The sequence below is a fragment of the Acanthisitta chloris genome, unplaced genomic scaffold, assembly GCF_000695815.1.
Source record: "Acanthisitta chloris isolate BGI_N310 unplaced genomic scaffold, ASM69581v1 scaffold23433, whole genome shotgun sequence".
Lineage (NCBI taxonomy): Eukaryota > Metazoa > Chordata > Aves > Passeriformes > Acanthisittidae > Acanthisitta > Acanthisitta chloris.
The window spans coordinates 10,598-34,210 of record NW_008664591.1 but is presented as its reverse complement, the minus strand read 5'-3'; the positions used below and the strand labels follow the sequence as shown (position 1 = coordinate 34,210).

The 23,613-nt window shown below is 51.7% G+C and overlaps 1 protein-coding gene across 1 annotated transcript in view; it reads right to left on the bottom strand.

The window, feature by feature from the left end:
- The window catches only part of LOC103799133 (probable E3 ubiquitin-protein ligase MID2), a 60,125-nt gene that overhangs the window by 35,151 nt on the left and 1,361 nt on the right, over positions 1 to 23,613 (bottom strand). The window contains 1 exon segment of the mRNA XM_009071433.1: positions 22,823 to 23,544. Coding sequence (XP_009069681.1) covers positions 22,823 to 23,488 — 666 coding nt within the window. The 5' untranslated portion in view covers positions 23,489 to 23,544.

Genomic DNA, 23,613 nt, shown 5'->3' with positions numbered 1-23,613 from the left:
AAGCTGAGTGTGGGGCATGCTCCCCGGTCCCACCCAGCCAGCCCAGCCATGCCCATGCTGGCAGGTCATGGCGCAGGCGCTGCCAAAGCACAAAGGAGGAGGCAAACCCTCAAGTTTCTCCTGGAAGCAGAATCAACATGCCAACAACTGCCCAGGATGGGGCTTATTTCGGCTGATTTGTTGCTTATGTAAAGCCACGATGAGACTGTTCAAACCAGCACTGGAGATGTTGAGATAGACGCACATGGTACAAACTCAGCCTCAGGGTGAACGCGCTGATGCTGGAGAAGGCTTTAACTCTTTGTGCAGAAACAAGCAGAGAGTCCCATTCCCTCTGCCTTTTTCTCTTTGCTGTTTTGCTGCTGGAAAACCAAACAAAACGTCTAAACCCACCAAAAAGTCAACAAAACCATCACCAAGCAATGGCACAAACAGCATTTTTGGGATTTCATCCGTGGCCAGAGTCTTGGGGCTGCTTGGGGACACCCTTTGCACCAGCAATGCATGGGGTGCTGAGATGTGGAGGAGACACTGCACTTCCGAAGCCCACGTATCTCAGAGTCCCACCTGACCATCCAGCACTGCGGTTGCCACAGATATCCCAGGCAAGCAAAGTCCATGTACTTCCTCCAGCACAGCCAAGGCACCACTGGTGATTCTGAAGGGTTGAGCCCTGCACCAGCATGGGGGTCCAAGCATGCAGCCTCCTCTAGCACGTCCTGGCATGCTCCCAGGCTGCCCTGGCATGACTCCAGTGCCAGCTTATCCAGCAGATCTTGGGCACTGGCCCCACGGATTACACAAGCCCCTTGTCTTACAGCAACAGGCACAAGAGAAAACGCCTGGACAAGTTTTCCCTCCCAGAACAAACAGCCCTGCCTGCTGTGGCTGCCCCAGGGCTGGGGACGTGGCATGGCATGGGCAGGTGCCCCAAAGTGCCCCAAAGGCAGCAGGTTTGGGCAGTGTAGAGGAAGCCCATGAGCCCAACCTTGCCTTCGGCTAGCCCTGCCACCCTCCTCATCCCCCCAAAACCACAACTCTGCATGATGGCAGCACTGAGCACGCCAGGAGCTCCTCACCCCGTGCCATGCTGCCAGACAGGCACTGCCCAAGCCTTTCTGCAGACCACCTTGAGGAACAAGGCCAGGAAGCAACCCAGGGCAGACTTTTCCAAAAATTACAACATCTGGGAAGCGCAGAGGGGAGGGACTGCTGGAGCCTTCATGCCGAGCACAGGGTAAGTGCTCATGCCAAAACCTGCTCCAGCTGCTTCAAACTTGGCTAAAGCTGCACCCAGTGAAATGCAAAGCTCCCATCACCCTTTGTTTCCTCCCCAAGAAAAAACCCATCCATTTCTGATATAAGGAAAAATTCCCTTCCCTCCTCTGCACGAGCTTTGCACTTCACTGAGTGCAGTTTTAGCCAAGTTCGCAGCAGCTGCACGAGGAGGGAAAGCCCTAAAGTTCCAGATTTTCCCAAGAAAACTCAGTGGTCAGGGAGGTGGTGGAGTCACCATCCCTGGAAGTGTATAAGAGGTGTCTGGACCTAGTGCTGAAAGATAGGGAAGACAGTCTGTTAAATCCCCTCAGGGATGAGGACTCCACCACTGCCCTGGGCAAAGCCCTTTTATGCTGGAAGATATGCCCCGAAGATCAGAGATTTGGTGAAATTACCGATGACACTGTTGACTATAAGGACATGACACTGTTGACTATTAGGACGTGGCAGTGACTGGCCTGCTGGCACACAGTGCTACAGCGTGGGGGCATGTGGAGAAGGCAAACACCTCTGTACTGTAGGCAAATGCCTCCTTCCTAATGTGTCGTGGGAACAAAGCAGTGGTGCTATGATCCGGAGCTTCCCATAAGCTGCTGAAACTTCACAACAGAGGGAAGTATTAACTGAGGGGCAGTGAGCATCCGAAACAATCACAGACCAAATCTAGGCCTGGACCTTCAGCTGGGATGACAGAACATATTAATGCAACACATAGACATTAAACTCCTCTATAGAACTCCACGGAAGCATCCCATGCTGTACGCAGCTATGATCCGGAGCTTCCCATAAGCTGCTGAAACTTCACAACAGAGGGAAGTATTAACTGAGGGGCAGTGAGCATCCGAAACAATCACAGACCAAATCTAGGCCTGGACCTTCAGCTGGGATGACAGAACATATTAATGCAACACATAGACATTAAACTCCTCTATAGAACTCCACGGAAGCATCCCATGCTGTACGCAGCTTTGGACAAAACTTCTTTTTCAGCAGGGAAAAACCTGTGGAGTTTCCTGTGCAGCTGAGGCAGCTCTGGGAGAACAAGCAGCAGATGTGAACCCCCAGGAAATGAACCCCCAGCAGTGTTCCCCTTACACAAAGCTCCCTCTGTGACTGCCAGCCCCTGGCAACCCCATGTCCGAGCTGCCAAAATTCGATTATGCTTCTCACTCTCTCACCCCATACCCCAACCTCTGCACTCCATCACCCGCAGCCAAGTGTCCCTCAGGTCACGAGCTTCACAGAAACCCATGATATTTACAGAAAACCAGTGCTGGTGTTACCTGCTTCTAGCCTCCTGAGTCACTAAAGCCACAAGTCACTAAAGGGCACAAAGCTGATATTAAAAGACCAAGCTGAGCTCCTACAGCCCTGCGATTCCTGTGCCTTCAGAAATAAGGATAACACAGATGCACTGAGATGTGGGGAGCAGAGCACGATCCAGCAGACATCCTGCAGGGAGTGGGGGGCCACCACCTACAGATTACCTCCAACTATACTGGTTTCAGTAACACAGGTAGGTTTCACAACGCTTGGCATTTCCATTCTGGCACTATGGACACAGTTCCTACCAAAGAGCCCAGCTAAGCCCAGACACTGCTGTGACCAGCTCTGCTCCATGCCAAAACTCCACACTGACCACAACCAGACCAGCATTTCAGGCACAGCTTCCCCCCCAAGCACCTGAAGAGCCCCAAGGGCACACAACGGTCACATCCCAAGTGTGCCAGGTCCAGCTGTCAGCAGCCACCAGTGATGAAGACAGTCCCCACAGGGAGCAAACGATGCACTGTCATTGATGGGAAAGGTTCCTGGATAAGGCAGCATGGCCAACAGCCCTGCTCTTCCACTCACTTCCATCCCTGACACCAGTCACCTCATGCTGCACACCTTCTTTGCCTTATCTCCCAGCCAGGCAAGTCACCCTCCAGCACCTGCTCCAGGGGCTTCCCTTCAGTCCAGGCTCATCTTGACAATATATTATTTTTTAAATGGCCTCTGAGTGCTCAGCAATGTGCTGTCAGCAAACCCCTCACCTGCACACCTGCACCATTCCCCACCCCTGCCACAGCCCCTCACCGGCAGGAGCCTGCTTGCTGCCTGCTGCAGTCCCAACAGCACTGGGCTGAGTGAGCTCTTTGCTTCCCCTTGAGCTCCATCCCCAAATCCAGCTGGTTACTCCAGAGGTACCTGGAAGCAGAAAGGAAACGGATCTACCCTATGGCACAGCTGGTAAAGGGGAACCTGAAGCACCATGGGCACTGCCCCAGGGCTACCCATGGGCCGGCCCCTGGAGTGGGCAGCACCGGTACCACCCACTCCTCACACATGCAGTCCATCTGCCCACGCACAACGTTTCCCAGCATGGACCAAGAATATTCGCCTGTTTCCCTGAGAGACTCTGGGGCCAAGCTGGAACGGGCATTGCTGGGGTGCAGAAGCAAGATGAGGGGTCTTGAGGGATGAGCAGCAGCCCCTGGACAGCCCCTGCCCAGCATCCCCTGGCTGCCCAGCGCAGGAGTTCTGTTTTGTCTCGGTGAGTCAGAGCTGAAAGAGTCACAAGGCTGAGGCTGGCTGGAAAATCCCAAGAGTTCCAGAAAATAAACAAACACCTCGTGGGTTCACTTTGTTTGCCTCCTGCTTTTCTTTTCAAGCCTTTTGAGTGGATTTGAGTCACCATTTGAGCTTCTGTCCAAAGTTTCAGCATAACACACATACCAGCCCTGTGATGCTTGATTTGACATGAAAGCTGAGGCTCTCGTGTCTCCTCTCCTCCCAAAGTGGGGGCTTCCCCAGCTCCCCCAATAACTGGGATAGCACTTGCACCAGTGGCACCATTCATTCCAGCTGCAGTCCCACTGGGACCTCGCTTGGTAGGCAGTGGATTGTCATCACCAACACAGAGTGACACAGGGAGCTGCCCTGGAGCATCCCAGCTCCTGGGGGCCCCAGGCCAGCTCCCAAACCCAATGGGCAGGGAGAGAGGGTCCAGGAACCTGAAGGCTCCTGCAACGGCTCCTGAAGCAGGTCAGCAACACAGCAACACCTCAGGAGGGCTCTGCACATGGAAGGAACAATAAGAGTTCCCATATCCAGGAAAGCGCAGCCTCACCTCTGCACCCTTTGCCACCACTATGGGAGCTTGGCTGCATCAGTGATGTTTTCTGCAGCAGATCCTGAGTTATTAAACTGAAAGGCTGGCATGGGAATCCCATTCCCTGCCCACTCACAGCCCCTTCCCTGCCTGCTCCCTGCCCACACCTAATCCCTTCCCTGCCCACTTCATGCCTGCTCCCTATCCACTTCCCTTGCCTACTCCCGGCCTCTTCCCTGCCTGCTCCTGGCCCCATCCCACTCCAGCAGCCCCTTTCCCGCACATCCATCGATGGGTCAAAAGACTCTTTCACAACTGAGCAGTGTCAAGGCACAGGAACAAACCCCCCAATGCTGATCCTCCTGGCAGACCCCCACCCTGAGGGTCACTCACTGAACCTTGATCTAATTTGCTTTTCTTCCCTTTATTCCCCCCTCAGTCCCCTCATCTTTCTTTAGAGCCGATCTTTGCCAACGGGAACTTTTTGTTCCCTCTGACGCCACGGATTTATGTGCTGGCAGGGCTGCTGTGAGCACACAGCTTCCGTGAGAGGCCTCAACACGGGCTCTGGAACAGCCCCATTAGCATTTCATTCCTATTTTTTGATCGCAGTGTTTTACAACAGTTAACAATCAGATTCTGGGCACTAAATAACTCACTGCAAATATTACTAGAGGTGTACTGCATCCCTCTGCTTCCTACATAAAACTCAGCCGTGGGCAACTTGACAGATAAACTCCCTGGCTGGGCATGACTCGGATTTAAATTATTCCACAGCCGTCACATTTATTACTCTCTATTCTCCTTAATTTTCCCCGCTCTCCCTGATCCTCAGCCCAGCATTGAACAGAGCTCTGCCCCAAGCCTGGCATCTTCAGCAAGACCCCCCAAGTGCTCAGGGTTTGCACCATTCTGCTCTGCTCACACTGAGTTTTGATAAAGGCAGGGAAACCCACAGTCCGGCTCATACCACCCAATACGGGGGTAGGTGAATGTCCCCTCCTACCTTCCTGCTGCCATGGAATGGGAGAAAGATGGAGGGTGGTTCTCACATCAGTTTCCCATCTCTCTGTTCCAAGCTAAACATCATCCCCTGGCACAACTTGAGGCTGTTTCCTCTCATCCTATTGCTTGTTACCTGGCAGAAAAGGCCGACCCCCACCTGGCTCCACCCTCCTCTCAGGGAATTGTAGAGAGCAAGAAGATCCCCCTAAGCCTCCTTTTCTCCAGGCTGAGCCCCCCCCAGCCCATTTCAATGGCTCATTGGGAAGGTGATCCACCGGTCCAAATCATCCATGTCCTCCACCAAACCCCTCCTGGGGTGACAGAAATGCTTCAACTGAAATGCCTCTCAGCCAGAAGTACAAATAGCTGGGGTTGTTCAGTCTGGAGCTAAGGAGGCTCAGGGGGGACCTCTTCTACCAGATAACAAGGGACAGGATGAGAGGAAACGACCTCAAGTTGCACCAGGGGAGTTTAGGTTGGATATTAGGGAAAAATTCTTCATAAAAAAGGGTTTTAAAGCATTGGCACAGGCTGCCCAGGGTAGTGGTGGAGTCACCATCTCTGGAAGCATTCAAAGAACGTGTGGATGGGGCACTTGAGGACATGGTGGTGAACATGGTGGTGCTGCTGGGTTGATGGTTGGACTTGATGATCTTAAAGGTCTTTTCCAATCTTAACAAGTTTATGATCCCATGAATCTATGACTAATTCAGCATATCAAACCCCACACTTAGAGCTTTGACCCAAAGGCATCATCCACCTCGTGTCCCTCCAAGCTGTGCCAGCACCCAGGAGTTGCTCATGTATCACATTAATTAATCCTGAGTGGAATATAAAATAACTCAGCATCAATCTGAGGCACAGCTCCAGCTGGTATGACCTCCAACCAGAACTCAGAAACAAAACCAGAGAGAATAAAAAAAAAAAGTAAGAGAAAAAAGGGAGAAAACAGATTAAACTTCAGAGTTCAGCAAGTGATGTGTTTAATTGCTAATGTGGCTTTGGGATTATTCTTTTTTAAGACTTTTTTACCAGCCCAGCTGGTGTCAGCCTCAAATACCCAGCGAGCAGCAAATAGATTGCAGGAGATGTGCCGTGGTTTCTGCTCTGCACTTTCTGCTACTAAATAAATAAATAAATAAACATATCAAAGAAGTAAAAAAACCCCAACCTTCTAGCAATTTTTTCCCTCTCTGTTTCCCAACTGGTCCAAAACATATTTCCTGCTGGGACTGACACGGAACACTGTGAAATTTAAAATCGCAGCCATAAGAATTGAGTGGCACTGGATGAAACAGAAAGGCTGGGTTTGAACAAGGGATGATGCGGAACGGGTTGAGCGAATCCTGTGGATTCACTCTGCCGGTGCCAAGTAGAGGCAAGGGCTTCCCAAGGCAGGGGCACTGTGTGGGACAAAGTGGATCTCTGCCAAGGATGGAGTCCTCAGCTCCCTGGGGACCTGCCCCAGGGCTGTGTCACCCTCCTTCTCCCTCTACCCAGCCCTAAACTTTCATATGGATTTTTTCCCAGTGGCCACAGGCAGGCTGGCAGGAAGGGAAACAAGGGATTTCCCTCCCATTTCATTGGGAAAAACACACAAAAATGAGCTCATGACAATAACTTCTCCCAGAGGATAACAGTGATGTTAAATCTGAGGTAGGTCACAGAGCTCAGAGCTAGAGATGAGGCTAAGAAGGAACAAGGTTGGACAAACTGTGGGTTCTGGCAGTGCTTGCCACCTTCAAAACTGCCGGCGGAGCCTGGCAGAGACACAGGCACATATGCTTCTGGGAATGTTGCCCGTGGGATGGGCTCCCTCCGAGGGGCCAGACCCTCCATGCACAGTGTGGGAGATATGCCCAAGGAAAGCCAGAACGAGGTGAGGACCAAGGAATAAATAACCAGTGCTTTGTCTCCAGCGGAAGCATTGGCCAATGGACTGACAGTGGATTCCTCACTGAGCACCGCTCTGGCACTGAGCAACCAGCGCTGGTTTGCATTAGCAAACCCAGCACCGCCCATGAGCATGCTCCCATGGGAAGGGAGAGGGTATTCCTATGAGAAAAGCTCCAACCCTTTGGGTGGACAAGCTGGCACATTGCAGCTCATGCCTGGGGCTGGGGCTGAACAAACAACTAGGCAGCTGGAGCCTTCAGCCTCACACATGTCACCCGTAGCCCACCTCTGCTGCCAAAATCCTAAAAATGCACCCTTTTTCTTCTCATGACTTGCAAGATTAAAGCAAAACCCCATCATCTTTCCAGCACCGATGCAATAGCAGCAGCCCCCTGAGGTCTCTTGACATTGCGAAAGGACCCATAGCAGCTGTGCATCTCCCCTGCCTCCAATATGCTGCTCAGAGCTAGCATTCCAATGACAAAGGAAGCACCCAAGAATCCCAGGAGCACTTAGTCACTGGGATGGCATCAAAGCGGGGACTTGCTGGGTGCCACAACAGCATGATGCCATGCAGGAGCTGTGCTGCAGGTACACACCTGCTGCAGGAGTGGGGAGAGGCAGGCCTTGACAGGCGAGTGGATGCCGCATCCCATATCAGAGGAAGCAAACGTTCTGCTCCGTGGTCCCTGGAGATTGGCTGAGTCACTGGGCTTGCCAGTTTGCCTGTGTCCTGCCACCTCCACCGAGCCTCCTGAGGCAGAGGAGGTGGCTGAGGACAGCAGGCATTGTGATCCCTTGGTTTTGGCAGCAGGTCAACACTTCCAAGGGGCTAGGGAAGAGCCCTCCCTGTCATGTTGGATGGCAAATTTGGCAGAAGCAAAGTTCCAGCTGATGCCAGCAGCATCCTCACCCACACAAGAGGGGACAGGGTATTCTCCTCTCTTCCTCCCAGCAGGAGTATGAGCTCCTCTGGAGAGAGTGGAATCTGGCGACTCTTGAGAGTCATCGCCTTTCCAGGCATGTAAAACCCTATGGAAGGACCAAAGGGCCCTTGGAATGCCTGCCAAGTGTGGGCTGGCTTTGTCTGAGCTGCTGGGGGGTATCTGGGTGGCCACCTCAACCCCCCACCACACTGCCCCCTCACTGGCTCCATACACATCTCGTTCAGCCTTGATTTATAGGCTGAACTTGAGACACAGGAGATAGAGTAAAAGATGTACCAAGAGAAGGAGAAGGCAAGACTCTCCCTATACTTAATGAATGATGAATTAATTGAACTAAAGTAACAGCCCTGGAAGAGCAGATGGAGCATAGCCAAGGGTGAGGACACATCCATACTTGTGCTCTGGAGCAGGTGAAACACCTCTAGTACAGCCAGTGCTCTCCAGAGTCAGTGAGGCAGAATGTGACCCCAAAGGTCTCAGTGCCCAGCAAGCAAATCAAGCTCCTCTTCACCTCCCTGCACTATCATGCTCTCTTTGATCTGACAACAAATGACCCAAAGAGGTAGAAGGGACCTTGTTGATGTCTGGGGTGTCAACTCCTACATGCTTCACCTCCTGAAAGGTGAACAGCAAGACCTCAAAACAAAAGTGGAGACAGCAAATCATTAACAGCACATAACATTTGGCTGGAAAACAGACAACTCCACTTGAAAACAAGGCAAAGAAAAATCAATAGCTCTTCTCTCGACCAGCTGAGCTGCGAGCCCTGAAGCTGGCCATGCCCCATGGTCAGAGCTCATCTTAGCCAACCTCTGTCTCTTCAAGGCCAACTGCATGGACCACTGGTTTAATGATGGGAAACTGAGACAGCGTGATTAACGTCTTGTCACAAGTGAGAGGGAGCAGGTGGTGAATTCCCATGTGCTATCTGGGGGTGCCACAGCCCAAAGTAGAGCTGGAGGAGGACAGCCCATCCAGCCAGGGTGAGAGGGACTGTGCACTGTGGGAGCAGGCTTACAGTAGGGATGAGGACAGAATCCACACCTACTATCTTAAGAAATCAATTTAATCAATCTTGGGAAAGATAAAGTTCTTTCCCCTACTCAAAAGGTTCTTCAAGGCACAGGAGGCTTCAGGGGATGGAGAATTTTTCCCAGCAGCCATCCCAGAAGATGGTCTCCAGAAGCCCAGATAGAACCCCAGCAACCACCCCTGCTCCCAGCAGCAGCTTTGCTCACTGAGGAGGAATCACAGTCCCAGATGAGAAGGGACCAGGCCAGCACACAAGGAGGCATGCTGGAGGGGGTACAGCCTCTGCCTCATAGCAGGCCTGGGGACAGCAGGTCCTCACAGCTTATGTGTCATGCTCCACACCCCCAGGCATCACAGCAGCAAAGACCTTAGAGCTCATGTGCTCAGCAGATCATAGTCAGACCAAAGGGCAGCAGAGCAGAGCACTGAGCCAGCGCCGCTTTGCAAGAACTGACTGAAGCAGCTCTTGCTGACATCCCTGCATAGCTGCTGCTCAGGTGGGCTTCAGACAGCCTGGAATCCTAGAATCGTTCAGGTTAGAAAAGATCATTGAGTCCAACTGTTCCCCCTGCACTGCTAAGCCCACCACTAATCCATGTCCCCAGATCACAGAATCATTTAATCATTAGGGTTGGAAGGGACCTCTGGAGATCCTCTAGTCCAACCCCTCTGCCCAAGCAGGGTCACCTAGAGCAGGTGACACAGGACAGGTGGGCTCAGAATGTCCCCAGAGAGGGTGATGCCACATCTACATGACTTTTAAATCCCTCCATGGATGGAGACTCCACCACTGCCCTGGGCAGTCTGTTCCAATGCTTTACAACCCTTTTCATGAAGAAATTTTTCCCAATATCCAACCTAAACCTCCCCTGGTGTAGCTTTTGAGGAGGTTTCATCTTGTCCTACAGATAGGGACGGTCTGGAAGAGATTCTCCTTCACCTAGGCAGCACCAACAGACACCTGCAGATCTTCCCATCCTCAGCCAACACTGGTCACATGGAACAAATGGCAGAATTTTTTTCCATGATGGAACTGCATGGACAGAGACTTGTGACTCTTCCCTTCATAAGGAAAGGGCTGGATGGGGCTGGGATGATCTCATGGCCTCCAGAGCTGACAGAGACAGGACTCCCAAGAAAGAGAGAATCTCTTGCAACTTTTGCAGCAGGTCTTGCTGTCACTAAGGGATGTCTCAGTAGCATCAGCAAAGCCTGGGAAGAGGCCATGGCCCATGGTGCAAGTTCCAGCAGCCAAGCCAGCAGTGCTAGGGAGTCAGGAGAGATAAATCTCTTCCCTGGAAGCACAGAGGGTGCAGGTCTCAGCAATTAACATCTGCTGCAGCTGCATTCCCCTCTCCAGCCCTGCCACTAGACGACAATACCCCATGGTCCCTGTGCCGGTGCCCAAGAGCATCCAGGAGGAGAAGGCAAAGAAAGCCATTGCACATGTCCCACCTCCACTTCTTCAATGCATAAATAACCCACCCTGTCCTTGCCCGGCACATTCCAAACAAAAACAGTAAGTTCACGCTGCAAACAGCATTCCTAAAACATGCACCCCCCCCACTCCCAGCTCCTTTCTCCACGACATCCTGTCTTAAGCATCCTTCCATTTTCCAGCTTGCTCGGCTTCCTGCTGGATCCAAGTGTCAGGAGTCTCTGCTAACAAAGGCATTGCTGTTGGAATCCAGGTGTGGCTGAAGTGAAATTCAGACTCTCCTAGCTTTAACCTAGCGATTAGTCTCCTTACATGTCAGCATTCCTAACTCCACCACAGGTTTGCCGCTTCCCAAGACCCTTGTCCAGCTTTATGCCTGCAGATGCCATCAGGGAATATCCAGCTTTCAACTTCTGCACCCAATAAATCCACAAACCTCCATCTAGTGTTAAAAAAAAAGATTCCATGCACTAGTTATCCAGGAGAGACACCATTTCAAGCAGTATGGAAGTACTCAGGGTGAGTTATTTTGAGATGAACCTTTACAAACACACTTTAGAAAGAGGTTAAGTTTTGTCAGGCGCCACACTGCAGCCTCATTAGCCCAGAACCACTTGGAAGCATCTCCTTCTCTATAGCACTGGGAGAGCTTCAGGCAGGACATGGTTCCTTCCTTGAGAGGCCAAAGAAGGGGCTCAGTTTTTTGATGTTTCCCATTATAGGCTGAATTTTTATGGATCACTCCACCACAAGCATCAGACTCTAGCCAGGATATGGAGTTGCAGTGAGTGAATCCACTGGGCTCTCTTACCTCCTGAACTTTAGTTTCCAATCATCATCATAAAAATAAACAAACAAAGCCAAAGAGTGCATGCTGAAAGAAAACCCATGCGTGATTTCTCTTGGATGCCAGATGTCTGGTTCCCAAAAGCCCTTTGGAGAAACAAGGGAGGAATCTAGATTTATTGCTTTGGCACATCTTGCACAACAGACACCTTTTTGCACACTATTTGCTGAGCTTATCCCATAAATCAGAGATGCCCTTAAGAGGGCAAAGGGGTTCAGCCAGCTCACAAGGATTTGGCTGCATATCTTGAACATTAAAATGCCCGAATCCCAGCCCCTTACAACCAGATGTACTCAGAAAAGTTGCAGTGCTTGAATGGGGCTCTGAAAGGGTCACACTCAGAGGAGATGACAGGGTGCAGGAGACAGCAGGATGGAGATTTATATAGTAGCTTTCTCAGGAGGAAAAGGTATTTCCTGCTGTGAGCATTCCAGCCCACTCCCTGGCCACCATGGCCACTTGTGCCTTGGGCCATGGGACAGGAGTCCATCCTGCCCTTGGCTGCCCAGAAGCACATCTGGCAAAGCACCACACACACAAGGCAGACAGGGCTGGAGCCATGGGGAGCTCATGATGGTGCTGGTGCTTGATATCCCTTACTAAGAACACTATTGGGCATATTCTCATCAAAGCAAAATATGCTCCCAAATCAACCAAATAAAAGGAAGGCAAGAGGCAAGAGCAGGAGATACCTTAGAAGGAGAGATGATCAGAAATCACAGAATCCTAGAATTTAAGGGCTGGAACGGACCTTACAGATCATCTAGTCCCAACCCCCCTGCCATGGGCACAGACATGTCCTTACTAGACCAGGTTGCTCAAGGCCTCATCCAGCCTGGTCTTGAACATCGTCAGGGTCAGGGCAGCTACCACGTCCCTGGGCAACCTGTTCCAATGTCTCACCACTCTTACAGTAAAAAACATTTTTCTAATATCTAACCTAAACTTGCCCTCCTTCAGTTTGAATCTTCTACCCTCTGTCCTATCATTGCAGTTCCTCGTATATAAACATCCCTGCTCCTCACATCTGAGGCTCCATTTGCTCCAAGCAGCAGAGCCAAGGATGTCAACCTACAACCCAAAAGGGGCACCTGGCTCTCACAGACACTGCAAGAACATAAATGCAGCCCTAACCCTGTTTGCACATGGCCATAGGCCATCACAGGGGACAGGCAGGTCAGGAGGACTGACTACCCTGTTAGTGTAATGAGTCGGCAGGAATTCACACTCCCATGCCATTCCAACACTGCCATCCAGCCCAGGTGTACAGCCCATAGTGGCCCTTCCACCCCTATCCACCTGACATGATGTTCTATATGCTCACGCTGCACATTGTACAGCACCATGGGGTCATGACATCCCACAAGGACAGGGCTCTCCAGCTGCTCCAGATGTGCCCTCCTAAGGACCACTCAAACAGGAGTTTGGAAATAATATCAGAGGTGCAAGAACTTGTTCATCTGGAAGCCAGCTCAGGAGATTTTGGGGACACACCTTTGCTTTCCTCATCACAGACCTACCTGTTTGCTGATAAAGATCAAACCCAGGTTGGCTGATCTGAAACTGCTCATGGAGTCCTTTAGGATGGAAAAGATCTTTAAGGTCAAGTGAAGGGTCACAACTCCCATGGGGAACAGAGCCTGCGAGCTATGTGGGACATGCCCAGCTCCACAGCAGCCAACGAGCACCTTCCAGCAAGGCGATGACTCTGTGGAGCACCTGAAAGCCCAAAGGAGGAGCCAGGGCACTCTAGGGACCAGTCAGGACCTGGGACACCCCAGAGCCAGCCTGCAGCTGGCTGGAAAAGTAGGGCAGGTAACCCCCACTCCTCCTTCTCAAGGTCCTGAGATCCATCTCCATTCTGAGCACAGGAGGATTTATCAGCAGATGTGCTGCTATTGCACATTAATTTCTATAAAAGGGCACATCAAACTACTCCAATTGGATATTCAAAGTTGTTTTTTAAGAAAGCACATCAGCTGTCAAGGTAAAATCACTTAATTACACCTGTCAGGTGTTTCAGGGGCTAATGTGATAATAATAGCAATATTCAGAATCCCAGAGTAGGGCTTCGAGCCTGCTGAGAAATGCATCTGACGCTCAGTCGCACGCCGCCGACTCTCCAAATTACTCAAAGCTACTGAACGTTGCTGGGACCCATCTTGCACGGACACACGCGCCAGGAATTGCTGAGCAGAGCTCAAGGAGAGCCATCCCCAGCGCTCAGACAGCAGCATCAGCTGAGCTCTGCTCATTCCCACTCCTGAATATTCATTGTGCCCAAATGCAATATATCCTGAATATTAAACAACAGCTACTCAGGGCAGGAATATCAATACTTCTGCAAAGCTGCTGGTTGTTTCGGGAGCGGAGGGCTGCAGGCGTCAGGCTGGGGGAGAGGGGCAGCCCTGCTATTTCTCCTTGTCTTAGGGAGGTGGGTGCTGGGTGACTGGGGCTGATAGCCACACAGCAGCCACCCTACACCCTGGGTGGCACCGGGGGGCACACGGCCTCACCCTGGGGGCACAGAGATCCATGCCACACAGGCAAGAGCACAGCGGGCAGCACGACCCACTCCATCCCACTCATGCTCCCCAGCCTCCAAGCAGGGCTACACTCTCCGAAATTCCTGGCTAAGCACTTGTTTTAAGAGAAAATGGACTTTGTTTCCCTAAAGTGAGGGGGTTCACAAGGCAGCACCTTCCAGCACAAGCAGCCTGAGACCCCTGGCCCTATTCTGCTGAGTTCTGCCCACTGCAGTCTAACTTCAGCCAGGGCTTGTCGCTGACATGGCTGAAGTGCCAGGAGCAGAAAGAGAGGAAAAAATGCAAACAAAGGAGAAAATGCAGCAGCCACGAGCTCTCCAGAAACACAGCTGTTGAACAGAGGAGGATGGGGACTTGCACCCTCTTCAACCTGTCAGTGCAAGTGGGTCACCTGAACGGGTCAATAACCTGCAGCTACAGGAGAATAACCTGGCTGCAGGGAGAAATCTCCTTCCCTCACAACACCCCCAGCTCCTCCAGGAGCTCTTTGAGCAGGACATGACATACCTCCACAGTGCCAGCATTCCCCTCCATGCCCTGCCTGGTGCCGCAGGATTCACCAGCAGCACCTCCACACATTATTCCCACTCCACTAATTGCTGTGAAAGAGTCAATCATCCTCAGGTGTGAAGCTAAGAATTTAATACCCAATGATCTGCAGCTGCTGCACTTGTACAATTTGACATGCTCATGAATTTTTCATTTCTAATTTACCCGTGCAACACCTTCTGCCAAAAAAAATCCCCTTGGGGCCGCTCAGAGTGGGAACACTGTGGTTCAAGACTTGTGGACTTACAGAGTAATGAAAAAAAGTGACATCTTCAAGACAGCATCCTTGAGTTGGTACCTGCTAATGGCCCTTGGCATTGCAGAGTGATGCTCCCAAACCTCATCTGAGCCCACGCTGCACCTCACCAGAAGCCCAGAGGGCAGCAGATAATTAAAACAAAACATCCTGCAAATACTACTGATGAGGAAGGCAAAGGATGGCACACAGGGATAGCACGTGGGACATCAGTAAAGTCCCTGCAAGTGATAACATGGTCTGAGCATCCTCTGGTCTCATCCTTCAACATGAGTAGGCATGTGGACTCTACAGGCTCATCATGAGCTTGCTGCTGCTGGTGATGGCAAAAGGTTCAGGGACTTCTATCCCTCTTCTTTGTGCTTCTGAAGGTACATCTGATGTTCCACTGTTGCCTCACTGAAGGCCTGGAGGAGGCCTCATGTTGGGGGAAGCTGGGAGGCTGTGGGGGGCACAAGTACCGGCCAGCTGCATGATTCCAGGGATGCAGCATCCAAATCAGCTGCATCCTCCAAAGCCCATCCTTAGCGCTGGCACATAGAAGATGCTCCTCAACACTCTTAGCAGTCCCTCTCCCAACAAACAGTGGCAACTGCCCAAGTGAGAGCTTTCCCAAAGTGAGGGGCTGAAGAGTGAGAGCTGACATCTGCCCTTCCCTCATTCCTCTGACCTTGCTGTGATGGACTCAGCCACTCACCTTCTCCCCACCCCTTCATCGGTGGATCTGCACCCAGTGCCACTAGGCAGGGAGTCAATGGCACCTTCCTTGGTGCTGCCATCTTCCCAGAACAAGTCAATCCTCCAAGGCCACCAGTCCTCAGCAGCTTCACCTGCCCCTCAGCTGTCATATGCCACCATCTCCATGCTCACAGAGCTGATAAGAACCAGGAATTTAGGTTTATCAAACCCAACAAGGGTAGAATTAATTCAGATCCTTAACCATCATCTTCATCACTTCCTACTGCTTGAGGCTGATGCAACAGGTGAACAGATTGACACCAGTCACCTTCTGAAATTAGGGCATTTGGGGGGGAGGGCACTTTGATCAAAGAAGGTGACACCTGTTATTTTAAAATTACCTCATCTGCCAACCATCTTTCTCCCTCCAGAGACCTCGGACGCCAGTCCTGGCCTGCTGTCTCCCAGCACATGAAGGCTGAAGATTAATCCTCCAGCCTCATCCCAAACACAGCAACACTGAGTGATTTTCACACAGCTTTATGCTTTCATTTTCCAGCTCAAGCTGCTCTTGAGATAGCAACATTGAAATCATCTTGGATGTGAATATAGTTTTGAAAAAAGTGAGAGATTAATCTAACCAACGCAGTTTCGCAGCTCTGCTATTTCAACACCCATAATAGCTTAGTTTAGTAAGAAAAAAATCCAAACCCACCCCAAAAATCAGATTTCCGAGAAGAAAAAAAAATATTATCAAAGATCCAGCCCTCAGTACTGATTCTTGGCCCCTGCGACCTTCAGATGATCAATATTTAAGCAGGCTGCATCAGGCACGAGGCAGCATGCTCTTCTGGTTGTTAAGTGTCAGCTGAGAGCTCACTGCACTGCCACTCTGAGGGAACCAACGGGAACAAGAACCCTGCAGTGGGGACCCTGGTGTGTGGCACAGGTCCCTCTGCTCAGGGAGGTCACTAAGTGACACACTTGACCTGAGATAACACCAAAAACACCTGGTGTTGTGGGGAAGCTTGAACCATGGCTGAGTCAAGGGGAGGGAGCAAAGCCCCCCTGTCCACACAGCTGGGGCTGGCGCACCCACAGGGACCATGTGAGTCCTCCCAGGGCAGTGGGAGGTTTCTGGCCCCACCACCACTGACATGGAGCAAGCCTTGGCTGGGGCTCTGTCCCCTTCTCCAAAGGGTCTGGAAGTGAAGCAGCAAAAGCATCTCTGTCTCAGGGCTCAAGGGCTGACAGCTCCAGCACCACTAGGGCTCTGTTCCTGCTGGGAACAGCCCCCATCTGCTGAGTGGGAGTCTCAGCAGTCACAACCACAGCCCTCGTCCTCGGCTGACTCTTCTTGGTGTGGAGGAATACAGATATACACACCAAAATTCCACTGAGCCCCGTTGCAGTTCAGTAAATTATAAATCAAGCAGCGATCTGTGACTCACCCAGTGCGAGTGGGAACACGCTTGCAGCTCCCAGGTGAACAAGTCCCACGTGGCAGCGTGACGGAGGGTTTTTCTCAATTTTCTACCCTGCTACTCTCCTAAAAGCCTTGGAGTCACTACCAGCTCTCTGCACAGTTTGTCAGCACAGGAGGGTTTGGTTAATCCTGGTGCCGCTCTCATAGCCCCATGGGAGGCAGCACTGCTCTGACCAGTAACAGAGGATGGGCTTTCCACCTGGCTCACAGCTCATCCTCCAGCACAGAGAAGATGTAAATGTTAAAAAATACAGCTTTTCTCTTTCTTTTGGATATTTCCAGCCTGTCAATCTACAGGAGCCTCAGCAACAGCAAAGGAAAATCCTCCTTGGAGCTGGTCCTTCTCTGGCTTCTCAAAGGGAGGAGACCTCCCAGACAAGCCAAGGACAGCAGCCAATAATTAAGGCAAAATCATTTCTCCAAACGCTCCTTCCACCACAAATCACAGATGGAGAAGTCAGCCAGCGCTCTGCACATAAACCTCTTCTTGCTGTATCCCTTGGTGTAACCCTGCACCAGCCCCGGCACAGCAGTGGCACTGTGGCACGGGCAGGGCTCAGGCAGGCACCGCAGAGAGGATGGTAATTATGAGTTTCAAGCAATCTGAATTTATAATTGGCTAAGATTTCACTCAGAAGATAATGCACTGCCGTCCGGGTGCTCACTGTATCTAGGTCAGGCCATTAGTTTTGCTCTTAATCTACACACAGTTTTAATTTCATCTTCCATGTCAACTTCCAGCCAGAGAGACGAGCCAGCGGACGACTTTCTCATTGATTGTGTGCTCAACACCTCGACCCCTCCTGAACCCACAAAGAGGGAAAACAAGCACCAACATCCTGATGTACTCGGACTACTCCCAGCCAAGCTCACGCAGCTGGAGCACCGGCACTGCCTGTTGGACTGGGGAATCAGAGAATCATGGAATGGTTCAGATTGGAAGGGACCTCAAAGACCATTTAGTCCACCACCTGCCATGAGCAGGAACAGTTTCCACTAGATCAGGTTGCTCCAAGCCCCATCTAACCTGGCGTTGAACATTTCCAGGGATGGGGCAGCCATAGCTTCTCTGGGTAACCTGTGTCAGTGGTTTACCACCCTCATTGTAGAAAACTTTTGGGAAGTGGAGGCCAGTGCTGCCAAGGAGCCAGCCAAGTCTGCACTGCTGGTGGATGCTTCACCACCACACAAGGAGTTGCATGAGACAGCAGGATGGGCAGGACACAGAGCAGAGCACACCTCAAAAGACACACTCAGGTGGCACCCTAGGATCTCCAAGAGCTCACCCCGGGGGCTTCAGGACAGGCAGCAGCCTTGAGGGTTGGCTGCAAGAGGACAAGAGATACGATGATGCCTTCAAACATGCCATGGTAACTCAGGTTCACTTCCTCAGGGCACTTCTACACCCCTCGCATCATCCCACGCCTGTCCTCATCCACGGGATGCTATCACTGGTATTTCATCTCCCATTCACACCTCTCCAAGCATGTCAGCACAGCACTGGGAAGCAGTCACTCCATTACAGACACTTTCCTACCCCAGGAGCTGTTTTTCCCTTCTCTCATGGTCTCTGCAGGTGATAACCCTTGACATGAGCCTTTCCGGGAAAAGAGAATGCCGTTGCGTCCACCCCAGGCATTCCAGATTCAGAGAGCTCCTGGACACATTCCAGTGCTCCAGCCTCCACCCCATCTTGCCCAGCATCCATGTGGTCTCTGCTTAAATTCGGAAAACTGCTCACACTGGCCAGAATCTTTACAACATAAACAAACGGAGTTGAAGATGCACAAAATAAACCCATCATATGCCTTCAAGAGATTAAAGATGGTTCCTCAAACACTTGGAGGTGTATAATACAGTATGGACAGATCATTGCAAAGCATCCATAGGGAAGTCAGGCTGCTGGCACATGCTGGATACTTCATATGTAAAACCAGCTCGGAAGGAAGGGGAGCAGTGGGAGGAGGTTTCTGGCTTACACACAACTGTCCAGTTTCAGGCATTCAGCTCTTCTAAACAGTGAGAAAAAAAATTCTCCACCAAAGATTTCTGTGGAAAGCACAGCTCTTCTGACAACAGGAAGTTACTCACTTCAGAAACACAATTTTCCATCAAAAAAAATACAACTTGAAAGGTGTTACCAGCTCACTCGAGCTGCAGGATCACAGCCAGCAATTAAGCGCATCTGCTCACTGCTGGCTGCCCAAGGTGCTGTGGAGCTCTGGGAGCAGCCACAGAGCTCACTGATAATGTCCAGAGTAGGGGACAGAGGGGCAGAGTCCTGCCGTGGGCATGGGGACATGGAGCAGGCCTGCGTAAGGCAGCAGGCCTCTCCATCAGCCACGGATTCCTGGGCAGCAGCACCCTGCCAGCACGTTTTTAAGGATTTCAACTATTTCAAGTACTTGCAAGGATTCTCAGCACTGCCAGGGAGCATGTGGTGGTCAGAGCCCTGGACTGAGGCTGTGCGAGGTGATAGCACAAGATGCTAAAGCAAATATTAGCTCTGCCAGTGAAGTCCAGCATTGATCCCAAGGAATTCTTGCAGTGGAGGTAGTGCATTAGGAAAAGAGACACTCAAAACCAGCCCAAAGCATGCACAGCCAGAGGCAGGGATGTGCCAGGGATGAGCCAGAGGAGGGACACACCTTGAGGTCCCCCCCACCAGGTAGCTGCAGCCACCCTTCAGCTCTACAGCAAGCAGGGAACCGGGCGGGATGAACAGCACAGGAAGAATGTTTTCAGTGGAGGAAAGCTTCCCTCTGCGGCCAAAATCACTTCAGACTGTTATTTAAAAGGAAAAAAAAAGGTGTTCTGGCAATCTGTGAAGCTTCCTTAGATGGATTCGCCTGGCTGGCACAGGCTAGATCAGGGAGGAGTATTCCAAGGTTTTAATTTCTCTGCCCAGGTTTTATTGCGTGCAAACATACATGGTCATTGCTTTTGAAGGTTTCCAATTTGCTAATTGAGACATTTCCTCATGGAAAAAGAATGTCCTGGACTACGGAGGAGGCTGCTGGCACAGCTCCCCACACCAGGGAAGCTTAGGTGAGGTGTGATGCACACGGAGAGGAGCACATCAGTGGCTGCAGGCAAATCCCAGACCCCCTGGACCTCATTTGGCAACACTGATCCAAAGTCAGACCTTGTGGCAGTGACATAGGGGAGAAAGAAACAACATCCAGGGCCTGTTCCTCATGCTGTCATGGGTGTTTAGTCACACTCGTGACATGTGGGAAGTGGAGGCCAATGCTGCCAAGGAGCCAGCCAAGTCTGTGTTGCCGGTGGATTCTTCACCACCACACAAGGAGTTGCATGGGACAGCAGGACGGGCAAGACACATAGAGCAGAGCACACCCCAAAAGACACACTCAGGCAGCACCCTAGGATCACAGTGTGCTTGGGAAAGTTTGGAGAGGAGCAGGTAGAAAACCAGCCCAGGAAACTGGACATCTAGAAAGATTTCTTTCCGGGCATCAGTTTGCTTAAAAAAAGGAGGAAAAAAATAATCCAGTCTGCACAAAAAAAAACCCAAGTCTTCTGCCTTTCTGCTGGAACGACAGAAATATTCCTTCTGCCCTCAAAATCTCTGAGAGTGGAGAGAGTGACATTCTTCTGAACATGAACAGGACAATGAACCAAGAAAAACACTTTTGGGTCAGAACAAGCCTGAAACATGAAGGGAGAAAGGACCAAGGAAGCAGCAGCTGAGAAGGTGTGAGCAGAGTTCTAATGGGAACACGACTGCTGCCACAGCCACAGCCTCACCAGCGTGACCTCGGATGTGACCTGTTGTAGTTTTGTTCATACTAAAAAAAAAAAGGAATTAGAAGTGTTTTGCAGGCTCATGTGGAATGCACAGGGTATGGAGAGGGATTTCTAACTTTATATAGGTCAAACATCATCCACGCAGGTTCACATCACATTCACTTCAACCACAGCCCCCACATAAAGACTGAGCTTCAAAGTGCTCCAGAGGGATCCCAGGAAGTTTGCTCGCTCCCACCCCAAGACCAGTAGAACAGTAACTCAGTTTGAATTGATATGTGCCATGAGTGAAGGGGCTGGAAAAGCATAGCCCCCTCCTGCCCCTGCAGCTTGGGGTGGGTTTAGCATGGAAAAGATGGGCTGTCTGAGAGAAGGGGCTCCCTGCCACGGAAGCTGCTGCTGCTGGAAATGCTTCACTGAAAGCAAGACCCCAGATAATGGGACTATGGGAGGATATTCAGAAGCCTCCAAATCCTGATCAGGCTCCAGCCACCTTCTCCTCCCTGAGCAAGGTCCTTCTGGGACACACAGGAGCACTCAAGACAGCCCCCTTGGGACGGCATCTGCAAGCAGCCAATGTGCTGAGATTCCATGGGAGGGTAAAGGACAGAAAGGGAGTTTGAGGCACTTGGGGAGCTCTGCCACTGCCTTATAGGATCACAGAAGGATTTGGGTTGGGAGTGACATTCAGAGACAGTCCAGTCCAGCCTCCTGCCGCGGACAGGGATACCTTCCACTAGACCAAGTTGCTCCAAGTCCTGTCCAACCTGGTCTCAAATATTTCCAAGGATGGGGCAGCCACAGTTTCTCTGGGCAACCTGTGCCAGCACCTCAACACCCTCACAGGGAAGAATTTCTCCTTAATTTCCAATCTCATCCTGCCTTCTGTCAGCATGAAGCCATTTGCCTTTGTCCTGTCACTCTACGCCCTTGTCCAAAGTCCCTCTCTAGCTCTTTTGCAGCCTCTTTAGGCACTGGAAGGGGCTCCCCAGAACCTTCTCCAGGCTGAACAATCCCAACTTTCTTCCTAGCAGAGGAGTTCCAGCCCTTGGACCATTTCTGCAACCTTCTACAGACCTGCTCCAACAGGTGCATGTACTCCTTGTGCTGGAGACCCCAGAGCTCAACCCAGTGCTACTCAGGGGTCTCACAAGAGCAAAAAGGGAGAACCCCCTCCCTCCACACTGCTGGAATGTACCCAGGACACAGTTGGGTTTCCAAGCTGCAAGCACACATTGCCAGCTCACAATCGGTTTTTCACCCACAGCATCACCAAGTCCTTCTCCACAGGGCTGCTCCCAGCCTATCCATCCCCATTACTTCCTACAGCCTAGCTCTCTCCTCTCAGTGGAGAAGCTCTGAACACGCTGGCTCAAGGGAGACATGAAAGCATTCCTGGAGCACTTCTCAGGGCTCAGTGGTCCTCAGACATGGGCAGAGCCCACAGGGGAGGATTTATGGACAGCGGGAGGCTCTCACATGCCGCAGCCTGCGGGCTGGGAGCCTGCAGAACAGCTTTCCAGGAGGAAATGCTCACAGTCCAACCTGTCCCGCTCCCACCCTCTAAGAGGGCTGAGCAGGCACAGCCTAAGGGCTTCAGCCTTGGGGAATGATGCCACAGGTCCCCAAGGACACTCTGCCATCCCACCTCTCCCATGGGACAAGGCAAAGCCCAGAGAAAAGTAATACCAGCAACTCAGAGCCTGATGGTGTTTGGGGAGAAGGTCCAACACCCAGAATTGGCACACACACACACCGGTAAGAGGAAATAAAACATCAAAAACTTTGCTCTAATGGCACAATCAAGGCCCAGCTCAGGCTCCCACTACCAAGGTCCTGAAGGAGTCCATCAGATGCATCCCACAGATCCTTCAGGAGCTGTTTGGCTTAAATACAAGGTGCTGCTTAGGGCATCTGGAACTAGCCCCTGCTCTGAGCACCATTACTGGCAGACACAGCCCACACAGATGACTGCACAACCACAGCTACACCAGGTCCTTACCTTGAGCTTCTCAAAGCGATCGCTGAGCGATGCCACTTGGTGGTCCCGGTGGCGGCCCACCAGTTTACATAAGGCACAGATGAGCTGGTCGTCAGCGACACAGTACATGTTCACCTTCTCGTTCTCGTGCTCCAGGCACGTGAGTCCTCGGAAGTGTGCGTCGGGCACAGGCTCCACAAGCCGGTGGCTGGTGAAGGGCTTCTTGTTGGGGTGGGTGGCCCGCAGGCAGCGGTCACAGTAGGACACCTCGCAAGTGATGCAGGTTTTGACAGCGTCCCGGGGGGGATCCTGCTCACAGAACTGGCAAGCGATCCTCTCGCCGGCCACGGACATGGTAGGGCTGTTGCGGTAGGTCCTCTCGCGGCGGCTCTCACTGGGGGAGTTGGGGCTGCTCAGGGATGCCTTCTGGAAGCGGTCAATGATGTTCTGCAGGGTCACATTCCTCTTGAGGCCCTCCAGGCCCCGGTGGTTGAGGGAGATGACATAGCGGCAGGTGGGGCACTGGAAGGCAGTGATGGGCTCGATGGACTCGTTGGAGGAGCAGCTGGACACCAGGATACGGTGGGCGCAGCTGAAGCAGAGGCTGTGGGCACAGGGCAGCAGGAGGGGGTCCTCAAATAACTCCAGGCAGATTGGGCAGGTCAATTCTGACTCCAGTGTTTCCATCTTTAGTTGACACGATCCTGATTCAGTGTCAAAAACCAGGGAAGGTGGTCAGGTACCTGGGAGAGAGGAGAGCAGAGACGTGAGCCAGCAGCTACAGCAGCTCTCCCAGGCAGCTCCTCTCCTTC